General features: G+C 38.0%; 2 protein-coding genes across 2 annotated transcripts in view; one reads left to right on the top strand and one right to left on the bottom strand.

Annotated features, from left to right (window-relative positions):
* Positions 1 to 5,448: 5,448 nt before the first annotated feature.
* LOC117570823 (gamma-tubulin complex component 2 homolog) lies at positions 5,449 to 7,748 on the bottom strand. The gene has a single exon (XM_034252686.2). It carries the CDS (start codon positions 7,635 to 7,637, stop codon positions 5,616 to 5,618), a length of 2,022 nt encoding a protein of 673 aa, XP_034108577.1. The 5' UTR covers positions 7,638 to 7,748; the 3' UTR covers positions 5,449 to 5,615.
* A 2,249-nt stretch (positions 7,749 to 9,997) lies between these two features.
* The window catches only part of LOC117567274 (uncharacterized), a 58,932-nt gene continuing 49,000 nt past the window's right edge, over positions 9,998 to 19,929 (top strand). Inside the window, 1 exon segment of the mRNA XM_034247137.2 lies at positions 9,998 to 10,513. Coding sequence (XP_034103028.1) covers positions 10,328 to 10,513 — 186 coding nt within the window. The 5' untranslated portion in view covers positions 9,998 to 10,327.

Below are 19,929 nucleotides of genomic sequence, written 5' to 3'. Positions count from 1 at the left end.
TTTAATTGATTTTTTTGCTGGGTTGAGGAATTGTGGAATTTAAATATTACAAAATAATGATACTCGTATTGTTTCGGGGAATTCATATTTTTGCAGGACTTATGAATTTGTTTGAAATGAACACTTAAACTAAAAATCCATTGGCAACAGTATTAATTTATGTCTTAACGAAATTTTTAACAAGAATTAATAACTATTTTTTCATAGAATATTTAATATTTTTCGAAAAACCTTAATCTAAGAGTATACTGTCATTTGTATTTTACTATAATGATAATACTAATCCAAGATACGCATGCGGCTAAGCCGAGCGAAAAACGTACGCCCCATCACGCAACGAAAGCTTGACGTCACTAGGCTGCGATCACAACGGACAGCAACAGCCTACTCCACTCACCTCTCGGAACTGCTCCACCAACCAACCCCTCTTCCTGTTGACGCCGGCGGACTCTGGGCGCACATATCCCACTCCATGCGAGCTGCCGCTGAAGCAGCCATTGGGTTCAAGCGCCCACCCACACGGAACCAATGGTATGACGAGGAGTGTCGCGTCGCAGCTGCGGCAAAAAACGCCGCCTACAGAAGAACGCTGCAGTCTGGCGCAACGCGAGCTACGTGTGAACGTTACAGGGAGAAAAGGAAGGAAGAGAGGCGGCTTTTTAGACGGAAAAAACGGGAGAAAGAAAAGCGAGAGTGCGAGGAACTCGAGGTGTTGCAGGACAGAAATGATGCTCGAAAATTTTACCAACAAGTCAACCGTCTGACACATGGTTTCAAGACCGGAGCATCTAACTGTCGAGATGAAAACGGGAATCTGGTTACAGATACGCAGTGCACGCTGAGGTTATGGAGGGCGCATTTCTCCAAGCTGCTAGCAGGCGATGACGGCACTAATCCCGCCATTGGAGGAAGCAACCCGATACCACCAATCGACGACAATGTGGATATACCACTACCTAGCCATGACGAGGTCCGAGTTGCTATTATGCGACTCAAAAACAACAAAGCAGCCGGTGCTGATGGACTGCCTGCAGAGTTGTTTAAGGCCGGCGGCGAAGAGCTGATAAGGTGCATGCATCAGCTCTTCTGCAGAATATGGCTAGAAGAAAGCATGCCCAACGATTGGAATCTCAGCGTCCTTTGTCCTGTGCTGAAGAAAGGCGACCCGACGATATGCACCAACTACCGGGGAATTAGCCTGATTGCCATCTCATATAAGGTCCTATCGAGCGTAATATGTGAACGACTGAAGCCGTATACCAGCACACTGATCGGACCTTATCAGTGCGGCTTCAGACCTGGCAAATCCACCATAGACCAGATCTTCACATTGCGCCAAATCCTGGAGAAAACCCACGAAAATGGAATTGACACACACCATCTCTTTGTCGATTACAAAGCTGCATTCGATAGTCCGACACGAGAACGCCTATATGCCACCATGTCTGAGTTCGGTATTCCTGCAAAGCTGATACGTCTTTGCAGGATGACATTGAGCAGCACCATCAGCTCTGTCAAGGTAGGAACGAACCTCTCCGAACCTTTCAATACCGTTCGAGGTTTCAGACAAGGCGACCCTCTGTCGTGCAACCTCTTCAACTTTGTGATGGAAGGGGTCTTGCGGAAAGCCGGTGTGCATCGTGCTGGCACTATATTTTATAAAAGTGTCCAGCTCCTTGCTTACGCGGATGATATTGACATCATTGGCCGCAGCAAGCGTGATGTCACTGCTGCATTTTCCGCTATCGAAAAAGAGTCAGCAAAAGTGGGTTTGGCGGTAAACGAGGGCAAGACGAAGTATATGCTGTCTACAAGCAGGGAGGCGCGGCGTCTAGACTCCCAGGTGGTAGCAGACAACTATACGTTCGAAGTGGTCAAGGAGTTCACATACCTTGGCACTGCCATTAACACAAAAAATGACGTCAGCCTGGAGATCAAGCGAAGAATCACACTTGCCAATAGGTGCTACTTTGGTCTGAGTAGGCAAATGTGCAATAGGGACCTCTCTCGCCGAACAAAATTAGCACTCTACAAGACACTCATCCTACCCGTGCTCTTATATGGTGCAGAAGCATGGGTAGTGTCAATGACAGATGCAGCAGCGCTTGGAGTGTTCGAGAGGAAAATTCTTCGCAAGATCTTCGGTCCCGTTCGGATTGGGGACGACTTTCGCATTCGGATGAACCACGAGCTGTACGAGTTGTACAACGACGTGGACGTGGTCCGGCGCATCACGATACAACGTCTGCGCTGGCTCGGACACGTTGTGCGTATGGATGAAGAATCTCCAGCTCAGAAGGTATTTGAAGCGAGAGTCGACTACGGGCGACGACGAAGGGGACGACCAAATCTTCGTTGGAAGGACCAGGTAGAGCAGGACCTTAATCTGCTGGGAATTTCCAATTGGAGGAGGCGCGCGAAGAGCAGAGGCGCCTGGAGGGAGACGCTGAGGTCGGCCAAAACCCGAAATGGGTTGTAGTGCCACCTAATAATAATAATGATAATACTAAAAGTAATATTTTATTTATTTATTATATTGTATATATACAAAATTATTTTTATTATCATAGAAAAACAAACTCCTTTTATTTTTAAGCAATTTATTTCATCTAAATTCAATGAGTGACTGTTCCAATTTTTATTCGATTGATTTTTGAGGAGTTTTATTAAAATTTGTAAACCCTTGAATATAAGATAAAATAGCTATCTTGAACGCACAAAAGTTTGATAAATCACCTATTTAAAAATGTTTTTCTACTTAGTCACTTACCAAAATTTTTAAAGTAGTTTATAGAATATTCCTTTTGGTTCTTCAATAATTTAATTAAATTCTTTAAATTGAAATGAAATACTTCCTCTTATAATTATGAATACAACATGCTAAAAGCAATGATATTTTGGCGGCAGCAATTCATTAGTTTCATTTGATTTGGCCATTGTTTGACTCGGTTTTGGCGATGCCAAAAAATTGGATGCCTTAATTAAGTGTGCATTGAACCACGTCGTGGCATTTCCGCTTTCAGCAGCGGGTTCAAGTTTATGACATTTCTAAGCGAATGAGCGAGTAAATGAAATCATCTCTTTTTCGCGGTCGAGGCGTGTCACAGGTTTAATGAACTTGCCACAGCGAGCCGGACAGAGAGCAATGTCGGCGACTGCGTCTGCGTCGATGCAACCGCAGTCGCTTTCCCACGGCACTCAGTCGACTGCGGCTGCGACTGCGAGACTGTGGCATCAGTTGCCCATTGTTGTCATAATGTGATTGAGCTGGGGGAAAATTGATCCAGGGGGAAATGGACAGCGGCAGTTCATCATTTTTGCTGGCCTGTTAATGATATACATTTCGGAAGCAATACAGCTGAACTTTACCATAATTTTGCAACCATTATGATTGGCTTAAGCTACATACATATTCGTATTTGCTGCCGGCCGGCATTTTTTTTCGTTTCTGTGTTGCATCATCATCGTGCAGCATGCGCAACAACTTCATCATCGTTGAGAGGCGACCACCTGTTGTCCTTTAAGCGCAGCTAAGCGATAAACCATAAAAATGATTTCGCTCGCATTTAATGCACTTTTTTTGTAAGTTTTTTTGCAACTCTTCAGTCAGTTGTAGACATATCTTTTTATTATTATTCATTTCTGCAGAGCATTGCGTGCGACTCTCGCTGCAGCAAATGGCAATTGCGATTGCGATGTCGATGTTGATTGCAGCTTTGACTGCAAGTTCATTTTGCACTTTTACATAACAATTCGGACTTTGAATTCGAATTGGCAGATCGATAAATAGTCTGCTCAAACTTAACGCATCGGCTATATATATATATTTCTTTTTTAGATGCACTCACTTTGCAATCGTTTCCCTTTTATTTCCAGCTGTCGATCGTCATTTTGCTCAGATTATCTTAAATAATACAATTTCAATTATTTATTTACTTTATTTTTATCAACCAGGGTCATTAAATTCAATCAAATGGATATTCATTTATTTTATTGCATTATTTTGATTACAGTGTTTAATTACGCATCGTAGGATCCCAGTGAAAAAAAAACAGCGCAAGGCGATGCAACTGCAATGAAATAAAATTTTTATTTTTCCCATAACCAACACTTTAATCAATAAGCTGTTAAAACATATTAGGTTAATAGGTTTACGGAAATTAATCCTGGAAGAAAAGTATTTAAGCTTTAAACACATTGTTTAATTGACATGCAGTTAATCAAATTACGTTGCAGCTACTACATTACAATTTCCCAATTTAAGTACTCAATCATTCAATCATCGATTTATCACTTATGTGGTAACCACTTTATTACATCACAGTTCGAAGTTTTATACTCTTCCAAAAGGAAATACTTTTGTTCGCTTTTAATCACTTCATTCCCTTTGTTAGAAGTCCATCAATCAAGCGTTAATCGAAGCTTATTATTATTTTAATAACTGATACCTTGCAGTTTCTCTTTTCTAGTTATCGGACTCAATCACTTTCTGAATTACTCAATCAACAAATCAATCGGTAAATCAGTTTTACAAGTAGGTACATTATTATTTATTTATTTGTTTTAAATATTTATGCAAATTTTGCAATAGCTACTTTATAGTTTCGCGTTTTATTGTTTCTCATCCTCAATCTGTTAATCAATCACTCAATCAACAAATCGCCTCTTATGTTTATTGCAATTTTATACTCCACATTGTAGGCTGTTGAGCATTGAAACTCGTTTACCTTTTGCCACTACCTACATACAAAATATAAGTTTATAGCGCGTGGTTCAGCGAAGGTTGATTTTGGTTAAGTAGTGTAATTTACGATCTTATGCAAAGCGATGCATCCACAGACACAGCCGTGACTTGGCATCAAATTAGGCGAACTGGCCAAATGTTAAGCACACTCTGGGATTATTCACGCCCAGCGCAATTGCAAGTGCAACATTGTGGCAAGTGTTGCACAGTTGTGACCTGAATATGTCAAAGCTAATTCTAGGAAAGACTATCAGCAAAGTAAAAATCTCAAATGAAGAGTCGAAACTTTAACTGCTTGAACGAAATCTAATTTATATCCGTTTTAAGCAAATAGAAAATTTCGTTGGAATTTCATCTTGATTATTAGTAATCTTCATCCATATATGGATATTCTTATCATATTTAAATGGGACCTATGAATAAGTATTTATTGTATTATTAAAGAAAACAAGTACGTGTTCGTTTTAAGTTTTAAACTCTTCTTAGAATATTCACTTGTTTAAATCAACTTGTCCATTCTACGGTGAGATAACAAAAGGAATGAGAGAGTCGAAAGAGAAGAGCAGAACACGTTTAGTGTTACCAGCTTGTGTTTAGTCAATTGTCTTTTGCGCCTAGAAAAATGGAAAATATTTTCCCATAATTAATTTATTTTGTGTTGACAAAATATAAAAAAACAACATATTCAAGTACAACTTAATATCAATAACATTGTCTTAAAATGTATTAAATTAAAAATGAAATAAAATATACATAAACACAATTTTTTTTCAGAAGTTTACATTACTTTAAAGCTAATGAATTTTGGAGCACAATCAATTTGGCCTAAAGCGACTGTTTAGCAATTAAAAAAGAAAATAAAAACTTGCAACTAATTAAGCTTTAGTTTTGGGCTTCTACGATCAAATTTGATGCGATCGAGAAGCTGCTTGCAGGACTCTCGCTCATTATCGTTAGTTTGACTTGAGTTTGCCAAATGCTCAATAACATTTAGAAGGCTCTGCAGTAAGCTAGTAAATTCACCATCATATTCAAAGAGTCCAGCATCGAATTCTGCTTCAGTTGGTTGCTCAATGAAGCCACAAAAGTTGAGGCACATTTGCCCCAACGTAAAAAGCGAACGCACAAAGGACACGGGCTCAGAGAGCAGACAAAGTTGCACACATTGCTTTACAGTCAATTCGAATCTTCTAATGACATCATCCACCAATTGAGCCTTTTCCACAGCCTGAAGCAAGCGTTGCCAACGTGGTTCCAACACATCCAAGAGCAAATGCTGCTCTACTTGCTTGATGGTTTCATTCATGCGATCACGCAGCTCCGCAGCAAGTGGGTTGCACTTGGACAAGTTGTAGGTGATGCTTTGTAAGTGATGTTGCACGTAACGCAGCAAGAAGAGCACGCGTTGCACCAGCTGCAGCTGTTGCAGCAGCTCCTCGTGCAACACCAAACTAATGGGCCAATTTGGAGTATAACGCAAAGCGAGGCTTTCGTAGCCAGTAATGTTCAAAGGTTCAGGCAGCTGATCCTCCTCGCTGGTCAGCTCTTCGCTGGACTTTTCCTGCTGCTCGCGATGCTCCAGCTGAGCAACCACATCGCACTCCATCAGCTGCAGCTGCAACATGTGTTTATAAGGATTCGAGCTGCTCTGCAGTGTCTCCAGCAACAGCTTCTGCAGCTTCTCCGGCACCAAACTATCCACAGGACGTTGCAACTGCTCCGCGCACTTTTCCAGCAGCGACTCAACAAATTGATTTTGTTGCAACAACAAGTAATCTAGAAGATTGCTTAAATGTTGCTGCAATTGTCCTTGATCCTTGAGTATGCCGAGCAACTTGCGGGCTGGCAACTCGTAGCTGCTGCGTATGAACTCAACATGCGCCTCATCTCCAAACACATAGCTCAGCGGCATCTGCATCAGTTGCATCTGCACGTTGCACTGACGCAACACATTCAGATACTTGCCGGCCAGAAAGATTTTCTCACTCTGCGGCTCGAGGAAACTGGGCAAACGTTGCAAGTGCAGCTTGTAGCGTTGCTGCCAAAACGCGTGGCAACATTGCTTTGGCGACAACAAAGTGCTGCTCATCGCTGTGGCATGTGTGTCCTCCACAAAGAAGTCGCCACGCACATCGTAGAGCACACCCTTCTGTGTCCACAGTTGCACCATCTTCATGTAATAATCCGACACAGCAGTCAGAACTTGCTTCAAAGCGTTGCTCTTAAAATGCTGCTGCTGTTCGTACATCATCGACAGCAGCGCTGCAATCGAACATTCGCTGCGTCTAGCGTGGCTGGTCACACTGGCCAGCGACTGCAGATTGCTCACCCAGGGACGCAATTGCTTCACCAACTGTTGAAGATTCAGTTTCTGCTGCTGCAGCTGCGTCTCCAGCGTGGACAACAGTTCAAAGTACGATTGTATGTTGCGATGTAGTGCAACGCCTAAAGTACGATAACAACTCTTCGACATCACCGTGTCCTCGATGAAACTCTGCACATTGATGTAGTATCCAATAAGGGGCAGCAACTCATTGGCCAACGCTCGAAAGGCGCCGCTAAAGTTCTCATCGATCTTGAAGCGCACTTCATCGATCTGCGCTGTTTTCAGCAGACTGATCATATCGATCGGTAAGTCGGGTCGTATGTGTGATGCGGGCACACCTGAGAAAGCGTAGATCAAGTCTCTGATGAGCAACTGCTCCTGCTCCTTGGCTGAGAGTTTGCTCAAGTTTTCTTTGGGCAAGTAATAGCCGCCGACTGTTTCGAATATCCACGAGCCAGTCTTCTTCTTGTGATTTGCCTGTGATGGAGCATCTCCATTAGCATCATCTTGCTCCATTATTATCGAGGAACTCTCCCCACTCTTTAGGTCCTCGGCATCAGAATCCATTGCTACTTTTTATTAAATAACTTTATTTTTATTTACAAATGTAAACTAAATTTTAATATTATCGGCAAAGGTGCGACTTGACACTCTGAGACGTTTCTATTTCGACTTCAAATGGGATTACGGCAGAGTCAAAGCATTCTATAAGAAACTGTTTTTCAAAATTTCAGTATTTGTTTAGCAAACTATATATTTTAAATTCCAAAGGACTGATGATTTTGGTAAAATTGAGCCTTTATATATGTATGTTATATGTGTATAAAAAACTGCTATATACAATAAAAATATATATTAATTGAGGAATATTAAATGTTTATAGAAGTAATGCAATTTTTTTGACATTTAGTCTGAATTTATTTATATTTTATAGTTCGAATTATTTATAACATATCTTAAAGTTTTCCGTCTTTTTTAAATTGGTGAAAAGTCGAACATTTTTTATTATTCATTATTGTTGTTCAAACAAAGTATTCTACTGCGGAAATAACTTAAAGTAATGCATCGTCATATTACAGTTTTAACCTCAAGAGGTGAAAAGCTCACGCAATAACAAACAACATGATTTATTTATGCCTTCAGGTCGTTGCTGGCAATCGATAACTTATGAATGAAAATGGCATCACAATTCTCGTTGAACAACATTCAGTTGGGAGTCATGAAAATAACACAATAATAGCACAATATATTCGTAGTATTCATTTGCAAGTGGCAAGTGGCAGGTGGCAAGTAGCACGTAGTACCTGTGGGAGTTACGATTCGCATTTCGTACCGAGCACCGACATCTTTGGGAAACGGGAGGCGACACGCAGCACCATCCACAGGTGTTTTGCATTGGACACCATGCAACACTGCAACGTGCACCTTCGTGATCAGTTTTGGCAAGCGACGAGTGAAAACGTGTTGAGAATTTTTCATAATAATTCCCAAGCCGATGGGAAGCAAAACTGAAAAAGCAACCCAAAATGTGCTGAGGCACTTTCTTCATAAATATATGTATAAACAATATGTACGCGAATATCGTACAGCATCGTATAACAGATAACTAACTATGAGAACACTTTATTTATGTGCTTTGGTCGCGTGAGCGCCTTGTGTTGTTGTTGTTGTTGCTGTTGTTGTTATTGTCTAGTTGTTCTCATTCTGAACAATGCAACGTCAGCGTCGGCGTCGACAGTGGCGTCGCGGTCAACGTCGTCAGCAACATTAGCATAAATAAATAAATAACCGTAATAGCAACGGCAACAGCCGCAGCAACAGCCGAAGCAATAAAATGCATTGGCAACGCGACCAAGTAAATAACAATAACAATGACAACAACAGCAAGAAGTGCCGATAAAGCTTTTGGGCTTCTGTTGCTTTTACTGCTGCTTCCTCCATCCGCCAAATGCACTTGCGCGCTGAGCTTTTGTTTTCGTTCTCTTTCTTTCTCACTCTCACCTTTTGGATGGAGTTAAAAAAAAAGTGCGAGCGCGTGCCTAACGCACAGTGGTGTAAGTCGCTTAAAAATGCAACGTGTGGAATTTAAACAATTTTCTGTTAATCTAAAAACTTGTTGAAGTTTATTTAAACTTTAATTTACATAAATTATGTTTATTTACGTACGAATTTATTTACATCATGCAATTTTATAATTAAATATTAATACGTTTTAGTTATTGCATATTTTATAAGTTTTTGGAATTTTGTTATTAATTATAAAACAAAACAATTTCAAGAACTTAAAATATTTGATGATGATAGCAAACTTCACTTTCTGTACCACTATGCAGAGGATAAACACTTATATTACAAGAACAATACATGGACAGCACTTCTCGCGCCAACAACAATAGCGAAAGCCAAAAGAAGAAGCTTAAGCTTCTCTGGCATGCATGTCGTTGTTGTTGTTGCTGCTGCCGCCAATTAAATTGAGTGCAAAGCTCAGTTTCAGTTTCGGCAGCGACCACGGCCTAGAGCAGCGCTGTGATAGTGACAGCGACGTCGGCAGCGGTTACTTGCTGCGACGCCGGCTTTGAAGTGCGATGTGCTCTGACTGCAAAAAAGTGCCGTTTAAGGTTTCGGGGTTTTTGTGTGCTTTTGTTTTTGTCGCTGTTGCTTATTGCATTATTTATACACATTCGTACTCGTATGTACTTTCTTGGGCTCGACACACGCACCAGTTATAAACAAAACGCGGTACCGACAGCGCCACAAATATCAACAATAGCAAACGCCACTAACAACAACTATAGCTACAAGCTAGTCGCATTGGTGACAATTTGCGCCTACTGCAAACACTCTCAGTCTCAGATTGAGCCGCTCTCACTGCCAGCGTCGCTGCCGCTGTCGCCACCGTTGTCGATGTCGTCTCAGTAGCTGCAAAGTCGACCGCATTCTCAGTCAAACAACAAACGCAACTGAAGTAACAACAGTCAGTCAGTGTCCGCGTACCGTTCACAGTTACTTTACAATACAAAAAGCAAATTACACCCACCACCCCCGCCTCCCATCAAAAAGTGCAATAAAAATAAAAAAGAAAGTGATTACCGAAAATACACATCAAAATTTGTGCAAAAAAATAAAGCTTTAAAAATATCCATCGCGTGACGTAAAAATTGCCCGGCTCTCTTTGCACTCGCTCTCTCACTCTCCCGCTCTCTTTGTAAAGTTATGAAATTGGTGTTGTTGTTAGAGCGAGGAGAGTGTTGTGTTTAATGTTGCGTCTGCCCACGCGCGAACAGTGTGTTGAGTGGCTGCAGCTCATCCTTGTGCTGATCTCACACATTTGCAGCTTTTGCAGCATGTCGCTCACACGCAGCCGTCAAACGACGCTCAAGTGGATTAAAAAGCGTTTGTCGCTGCCGCGTCGCCGACATCAACAGCAGCAGCAGCAACAGCGGGTGAGTGTCCTGAGTGCAAAATGTGGGTCAACAACAACAACAACTATGATAGATAATTGCAACCCCCTTTGGAGTTGCTTTAATTGATTTTATATCACAAACGCTTGTGTTTCTAGCGAATTCAATTAATAACTCAGTTTCAGGCAAATTCAATTAAAGACAATAATATTTTGGCGTAATTTGCAGCTAATTTTGTTTTTCCTGCGAAATTTGTGGGGCAGCCAAACAAAAGGGTTAGCCACATTTCGCATTGGCGTGACTAAGTTCAATTTCTCCAAAGACCAGACGTCAAAAGTTGCTCAAAAGCTCATTCCACGCACCGCAACCCCCGTTTTACAGTTATAGTTACAGTTACCGTTACTGTTAGGGTTACGGTTAGGGTTGCCAACTGTCTGCCGCTTTGTTCCGTTTCCGTTTTATTTAGTTTTTGCTAAATACTCTTATAGGCCACACCAGGAAGGTGTGTCCACCGGCCCGCGAACCGTTCTAGCTTGGCCATGAGCAGCGTTCTGCATGTTAGCTTTGGGCTTTGAGCGATTATTGCTGTCAGTTTGATAAACAGTTCTCATTCCTTTTCCCGCTCCCGTGTCTGTTGCTGTCGCTGTTGTCTCTTATCAATTCAAACAATCTAAAAAGCCCCCCAAAAGTTGCACATTACGGCAAGTTGTGTAGCTTAAATTCAAGCCGCAGTGTTAGAAATCCAATTTATGCCATTTTATGAAAGTTTTGTGTTTTTTTTTCCTCTTTCGATTTTGGCAATTATTTGTGCGATTTCGAAATTGTTTTGGGCGTGTTTTTAGTTTTTTGCCTCAACAATGCGACGAATTGCAGGCACAACACGTATTATGCAGAAGAGTGCGGAGTTTACGCCCTTGGCATATCAAAGAGTTTTCTATTATGTGGAGAGACGGTTTGGAATTCGAACAGGAACCCGAGTAACTGGTTCAAATTGTTGCATAGCAGTTCCGCTTTAATATTCGGTATTTTTATATTTTTAATTTTGTAATATTTTCAATAATTGTTGAATATGATTTTTAAGGTATTCCCAAAAATAGCACAGATTTATAGCTTTGGATTAAATTATCTGATATAACAAGGCATTCTATAAAATTCTAGTGATCAACCTTATTAAATATTGGGAATAAGATTAGATCAGTATATCAAGTCTCAATAGAATCTTATCTCTACATACTCTCTATATACTATATTCTATATTTATATAAATATTTAGAGGCTTAATACAATCGAGTTTCTATACATTCTATTATATAGTATATGTAGTTATATACTAAACTATAAGTTGCTATATCCTAAACTATATTACATATCTATTTTCCATATAATATAGAATCTGTACTGGAGTAATATATACTTTTGTCTCACCTTAACGATTGTTTAAGATTCTCTCTATTCAAACAATTCGCTTCAAAGTGATATGTGAGTTCATCTTTAGGTGAACTATCTATTAAATTCACTAACGCAAATTAGCGCTTACTATGTACTATATGTATATAACTACCCAATAATTATAAACAAGTATAGTTTACTGACTTGCAGTTGACGTCAGAAATTCAATCATCGTTTTAATTGCTTTTCCCCAACAACGGAAATGTCTGTCTATAGAGTATAGTTTACAGATGAAAGGGCATTTATCAAGTGTCATATCCAGCTGAAAAACCATTGAGACGCGCAAAATATGGAAAACATTCTGCTTATCCCGTGTCCAAATGTTTATTTCTCAGCACTTAGAAGTTGAGCGTGGTTTTTATGCAAAGTTATCGATGATTAAAATCACATTAAATGGCGAAGAACGGAGCACAAAAGCTGTCAGCTCTTGTTGTCGACCATTCTGATGGTCTGCGTAAACAAAAGGCCTGTCAAAAGACATATAAACTAAACACTAACACGTACGAGTGCGACTTCGAATACGAGTGCGAGTGCGAGTGCGAGCATGAGTATCAGCATGAGTATGAGTAGTATTCGTTGTGTATGGAAACTATCAGAGTTTTTATTTTATGTTTTTTTTTTTTTGCCAAGTTCAAGGCAGAGGCGCAGATGTCGCTCTATGCGCTTGGCACTTGGCAATTATGGTAAACAATTGTGGGGAATGGGAATGATGGCGAAGTTGTTGGAGACGGAGACGGAGACGTAGAGCAAACAATAACACTCAGAGTATTAAACAAAGCCCAGCTAGCACGCAAAACAGACTAACAATAAAATATCCCTCAACCCAGGCAATGTGGGTGTGTTGTTGTGCAGTGTTTAGCATTCATTTATCACTGTGCAACAAAAGTGGAGGCACATAGTACATAAGCCTCTAAGAACATGTTGGCATTGGGGTTAGAATGAGACTTTAGTATTGCAGATGGGTGCAGGAAGTGTGTACAATATTATTATTAATGGAAATTTGATATACATTAGCGTAAAATTTGGTAAATTTGAAAATAATAGCTGAAAAATCTAGGTTTAAAAGGTTTTGATAAATTAGGAATATTTTCAAAATTTATATATCTTGTTAAGTTTTTCTTTTTAGTTTATTATTTATATTTTTTATTTATTATCCTTAGAACTAGTTAGTTCTATATTAGTTTGATTCGAAAATATTAAGATTTTCACCAGATGCTTATGTATTTTATATTATTCCAGAAATGTTTCCTTTAAAAGTTAGGATTTTAAGAGAATTCAAAAATCAACTAAAGATCAATATTTTTTCTTAGTATTTTTCTTTTTAAAATAACCCTAAAGACAAATAATATTTTAATAGTATTTTGTTTTTAGTATTTTCAATAAATCTTCTTTTCCATTTAGAACTTAAGATCAAATTTAGAACCTTTAGAACAGAACATAATTTTCTGAATTCAACTTAGGATTAGTGTTGAAAATGTTTAAGAACACATTCTCTTTAAAGTTTAACTAAAGATTATTGGTATTGTTAAATATTCAGGATAAGAAAATATTCAAAGTTACACCAATGATTAATAGTACTTTAAAACTGCGTTGCGAAATATACAAATCCACATAAATGGAAATTATGTCAGAGAGTAATTTCCTGCACAATTTTGCATAATATTAATTGTGCAAGAAGAAGTTCGATTTCCTGAATGGTGGTTGTGATTAATATTCGTTATGTGTTAATGGTTAAGTAATAATGTTGTCCAGTGTACATTACTCTCATCATCAATACGAAAACTGAGCTGAGTGGCATTCAATCAAGCGCTCAACGAATCATTCGTTCAGCAGCGGATTCACATTGAAAAGCGTTCGCACGCATGGAAAATCATTCAAGCCTGCAAATGGGCGAGTGTATTGAGAGTGTGTGGTTGTGTGTGTGTGTGTGTGTGTTGTAGGTGTGTAACACACTGTCTGTGCTCTACACTCCCCTTCTCAATGGCCAGTGTGCGGCTTTTCCATTTTTCGCTTAGCTCATTTCAATTTAGTTGCGCGCCGCAAACGCTTTGAACTTGTTTTCCACCGGACAGACGCGGACATAGTCGTAGTTAAAGTTGAAGTTGGAGTTGCGCCGCAATTGCAATCCCAATCTTTATCCCAGTGTCAGGCCAGGCCCAGAGCCAATGGTTTTGGCTACGCGGCCTAAAACCTGGCGCGAGTTTTGTTTTTTTTTTTGTTTTTGTCGTTTTTTCCTATTGATCTCGTGGCTCGAATCGCGAACGCCCCCCGCAAAAATTTGTGCGCGTTTTGATTTTTTGGCGCGTTTTTCATTTGTATTCAGTGGTTTTTGATTTTTTTCCTTGGTTGTCTGGCCCCTCGCACATTGCACGTAGATGGCTGGACCTGAACCTTTCTGTCTCGCTTGCCTTCTACCTTAGGCTACAAGCCAACAAACACACACACATACACACACATATATAGGCATATATATTTGTATCTGAAGGAAAAGCAAAAATAAAAATAAAACAACGAAAATAAAACAACAACTATGTATTGATAAATTGCCAGCCGACGATTTCCGTCGTGACCCGCGCGTTATGCAAAATGCTCAAATGTAAATAAATATTAAAATAATACAAAAATCACTAAGCCGCTGCTCCGACTTGTCTCCCCTCTACCCTCTCTCTATATCTTGGAGGGAGGAAGGCAAGCAGTCAGGCCTTTTGTTGGTTTTTTGTTTTGTGAAAAATGAAGTGAATCTGTCTTTTGTAAAGTGAATCGCCAGCGCCATCGCCATCGCCAGCCATTGCCATATAATAATAAGCAATAATAATAATAATGTAAACCGACAAATTTTGGAGTGGCAGGCAGCTCGAGTCGACTCGAGTGGAGTCTTTTGAGTCGCGTCGCGTTTCGTACAACACATTTTCTTTATTTATGAAAACAATAAACGCAACACAAACTACGCATTAAGTGATCCCTTGCAGTCGTCCCCTTCAATCTCGTCACTCGTCTCGCTCTCTCTCTCACTCTATCTCTGTCTCGCTCTACCCGAGACTAAATCCCAGTTTGGCTCTGATCGAGCCTGGATCGCCAGACGTCGGTTTCCTGGCACGCATATAATTTGCATGTGGATATCTCTCGCTGCCCGCATCGATCTTTATGAGTTTCAGTCTCACTCTCAGACTCGCTCTTCCTCTGCCAGCAAAAAGATGTCTTATGTAATCTGGAAACTATTCATGAAGCAATATGCTCGCCTGCGCCTGGGCATGGGCCACAATACGCAGCCGACATTGATCTGGCATTCGTATGCAGCCATTGAGACAACTACAACAACAACAATGGTAGGTTGATGGAGAAATGAAAAACACGAGATGGAAATCCCAATTTGCTTATGGGAACTGTAATCTGGGATTTGGGAATTGAGCATGGCCATGGAAATGGGGGTCACCTGGAAATTGTAGCAACATTTATTGATTTAAATTGAGTAATTTGCAACGATTGAACTACTCGTATTCACAACCTATTATTGTTGATTAATCATGCCACATTACTCATAAGTAAGCGCATAAATTGAGAGATCAGATTCGATGGGGATTCAATTTTGTGATGTGCTGTTTTGTGATGTGAATAATTGATTGGCAAGGGCTGAAGTAGAAAGCAGTTAATTGTAATTCTGAATTGGTATATTAATTACACAAATTATATTTTATCAACAACATCTTTCAACAAATATTGATATTTTATTTTGTTTGGCATATAGAGATTATTACTTGAAAATTGTGTTAATATATAGGTAATGCTTTGCCAAAAAATAGCACTTTAAATAGTGTCACATGCGACAAATTCCAAAAGAGAATTACACATATGTAGAATAATTTTCAATTTTGAATTTTAAATGGTTTGTTTGGAAAAAGTGATTATTGAGAACAGAGATTGAAAATAGTTAATTGTTCTAGAATGGAATTCCAATGAACAGCTGCAGGCGTGCTTTAAAATAAACAAAGCTGTGAACTACACTAAATTTTAGATTTTGAATAGAAATGTATTGTGTTGTGTTGAATAATTGATAACCGAAGTAAAATGCGAGGTATTGTAGGTGGAATTGAAATGAATTAGAATGTTATAAACAGCACTCTGAAATTTTCGATTTTTTCTTTGTTCAGTATTAATGATTCCTTAAATTTGGTTGCAATCAGATACAAATTATAGAAATTATTTAAGAAATAGTACTTACTACAGGTTTTAGTAGCTTTGGTTGACTATCTGGTATATCATATTTTAGTATACTATATATCAATATACCAAATATAGTAGGTGGCATATTTTAGTGTTTTTTCAATATGTTAATTCGGCATATTTTTTTCACTGCTTTGCTTTAATTAAAAATGGGTAGAGTGTATGTATTATTTCTTACTTGTTTTTTTTCTGGAATTTGAATTCTTTTTTATTAATCAATTGTTTATAATTATTGGTGCATTATTAATAGCTGAAGTATAAAGCAATAAGGAGTAATACTAAATTTGAATTTAAGTTAATTATCATATTATGAACAGCAGTAAGATTGTCTGATTTTGCCTTATATACAGATGAATTTTTACTAGTCTATAATAAAGAAAAAATGCTAAGTACCGAAATTATGTTATTCAATGGAAAATTTAAGCTAGTGTTGAAACACATTTTTTTCTTTGAATATGAAATGGGTTATTGAACCAGAAAAAACTTACAAATAAAAAAGCATTTTAAAAAAAGTCACATTCCCATGAAAAAGTATTGAATTTCAAATAAATAAATTGAGTTAAAGTAAACTTTGTCAGTTAATAGAAATTATTACTAATAAAAATAATTGGAATAATAAAATATTAAATAAATAGCTCAAACAAGATTTACAAAAAACGTAAATAAATTCAAGCAAATTTCAAGAATTTCGAACAAATAAATTAGTTTAAGGTTGGTTAACTTTGTTAATAAGAAATTAATACTAACAAAAAATAAATCGAAATAAAAAAACTACGAATAAATACACAAAACTCATAAATAAAATCTATGATATAAAATATCTATTTTAAAGTCATTATATCAAATTTAAAGCTTCTCATGAACAAATTGACTGCAGTTGATTTTTGTAATGCAAACCACAAATTTGAATCGCTTTTTGAGTGGACTACAAATTTGCAGCACATTAACTGCAGCCAAAGAGCATAAAAAGTGCAAAGGAAATGGCAGAGATTTGAATTCAGCTGAGAGAAAAACGAAAGCACGAAAAGACAAAGTAAAAAGTTGCCGCTTTTGACGTACTCGTAATGTTGTATTTTTTTATTTTTGTTTTTGTTTTTGTGGTGCGCATTGATATGATATGAAGGCTAAGTTGCTGCTGTGGACCACCAACAGCTATTGGCCATTTGCCACTTGCCACCGAGGCGATGTGAAGCGGCTTAAAGCATTTGCTGTTGGCCTAAACGTACTGTCTGCCCGATTGATAATAACAATCTGGAAAACTAAGAGATGCAATAAGTCAGCGCTAAGTGTTAAAATGTCGATATTAATTGTGGACTCACAGCCACCGGTTCAACATAGACAACACGCTGCAGAAGTGCAATCGCAGAGGCAGCTCCTGCTTCGCTCGCATTTAAATAAATTGCGATTATGGCCACAAATGTGGCAGGCAGCGAGCAGCAGAGCAGCGGAGCCAGTGAACCGGGCAACCGGGCAGCCAATGCGCTAATAATATTTATCAGTAGCTCATTTGTTGCATGGACACAGCGGACGGACAGACGAACCGCGAAACTCGATGGCCAATAAACCCAAAAAGCAAAAAAAAGCCAAATAAAAAATTGTTGCTGCCTACAGTGGCAGCTAATTGCAATGGTTGCTGGCAGTTGTTGCTGGTTGTTGGTTGCTGGTTGCTAGTTGTTGTTGTTGGTTGTTGTTGCTTGTTTGTTGTTAGGTGGGGGCTGCTTTTGTGCATCCGCTCGTCAGTTTTCGGTTGCCGTTTTCCACATTGTTTGCCATCCATCCCCATGCATATTTATTTATCGCAACTAAGTTTTGCATTTTAACCAGAAATCATGCAAAAACAAAAAAAAAACCGTGACATGCAACAGCAACAACAACTGCAACAACTCTTACGATGAACGGCTTTCAAATCGCATTCAAACGCTGTTAACTGAAGAAAGAGACGATCGAGAGGGACAGCGACAAGGATAGAGACAGCAAGAGACATGAAAACTGTTTAAGTTTAATATTTTTTCCCGCGCACACGCACAACGTGGGAAATCTCATGAAAAATTCAACGCATTCGAAATGAATACAAAAATTTTGCATGCCCAATTGCAATATGACGAAAAAAAACACAGTTTGCACTTTTTTAGTTTTTAGTTTTGCTCGGACTCTGTTGATATTACTTGACTTGCAGGGCAGAAAACTGAGACAGGTAAAATAAAAAATAAAAGCGGCGTCTGATAAGCTGCACGGAATACGGAAATGAAAAGAACTCTGTGCCAAGCGAAAACTTAAATAAATACTTTAAATACTTGCTTATGAAATTGAATATTGGCAAACTGGAGTAAAGCAGATTATTGTGCACGATATTGATATTATTAAAATCCGGTTATGATATTTAAATAATTTATTCAAGTGCCTGGAAGGATATTATTAAATTTCAGTTATTTAATCATCTAAACACAGAGCTGCTGGCAATATTTTAATCATTTAGTTGAGTGCTTTTGTTTTTTATGTAAAAGTACGTTGAGTAGGAAGATTACGACTGAAATTTTTGCAGAAAACCTATATTTAAACTATAAAGTAAATAAATTTAATTGAGGAATCTGCAGATCTAAGAAAACTGGACATTTTTAAAATAATTAATTGATTATAGGGATCAGTTATTGTCATAGCTTTTTAATAATTTAATTAGCAGCTATGTTTAAAAACTACGTATATTTGGTTTGAAAACTTACAGTTTTTTAATTGATAAATTATAGTGATTAATTTGTGTTTGTTAAAAAATATTTGGTGTTTATTATTTGTGGCATTTAATTAACTGCGCAATTGTGGGCACATTGCTTTGCTTTAATGTGTCATTTTAAATTAATTTGTGCTGCTAATTTATGAATTGCTAAATTATTTTCATGCTCTCCTAACTCACAATAAATTAAAAATGAAAATATATATTTAACATAAATAGTCTTTGCTTGTAATTAATTTGTACATTGTACTAAATGTTTGTGATCATTTTTTGCCACTTCAATTCAGAATAATTCAATCCAAAATTTCATCATTTAATACTTTTGAAAATTGCTCAATTATTTTGATACCTTCCACAAAGCTGATACACAATGTTTATTTGTGATAATTTTTTTTAAGTATTTGTGATCTTTTTGAGATGCTTAGTTATTACAATTTAATTTAACTCTAAATATTTTCTTTTTTTATGGTTTCTAAATTATATACTGCTAAAAATGTATTAACAAATATAATATATTTCATTTAGACAGTGTTTCACTCTACATTCTTTCAATTAAATAAAATCTTATTTTTTGTAGGAAGCATATATTTTAATAAAACCTACTGCTTTTTAAAAACTGCTTCCAACTAAATTTTCTTCGTTTATCCAATTGAATAATCCATTTATATTTTCCACTAAAAATTATGCATTTCTTTGTTTGTTTTTTCCAAACTGTTTTTTCAATTATAAGCGGCTACTTGAGCAGCTTTTGTGCGCCGTCCGAAATTATTTGTGAATGGTGTTCAATTTAAATGTTAAATGGATAATAATGTAATCTGGAAAGCTTGTTGCATTAGGCTTACGCATTGTCAGTTTGTCACCTCGTTCGATATTACGAGCATTTTTATCTGATTTGCATGCAAATGGCTTTCTCACATCATTTCGTTTTCCATTTTACATTTACCACGCTCCCAGCTGCAGCTTCAACTCCAAGTCGAGCTTCAAGCCAAATCATTTCTCTTTCATTTTTATTTTTATTTTTCTTTTTTAGGGGCAGTCAGAGGTTAGGCGAAGCCATTAA

The sequence above is a fragment of the Drosophila albomicans genome, chromosome 3 (assembly GCF_009650485.2).
Source record: "Drosophila albomicans strain 15112-1751.03 chromosome 3, ASM965048v2, whole genome shotgun sequence".
NCBI lineage: Eukaryota > Metazoa > Arthropoda > Insecta > Diptera > Drosophilidae > Drosophila > Drosophila albomicans.
This window is presented reverse-complemented; position numbering and strand designations above follow the sequence as displayed.

Coding starts and splice junctions, on each gene's coding strand:
- LOC117570823 (XM_034252686.2), bottom strand. CDS start 7,637: ATGGATTCTGATGCCGAGGACCTAAAGAGTGGGGAGAGTTCCTCGATA.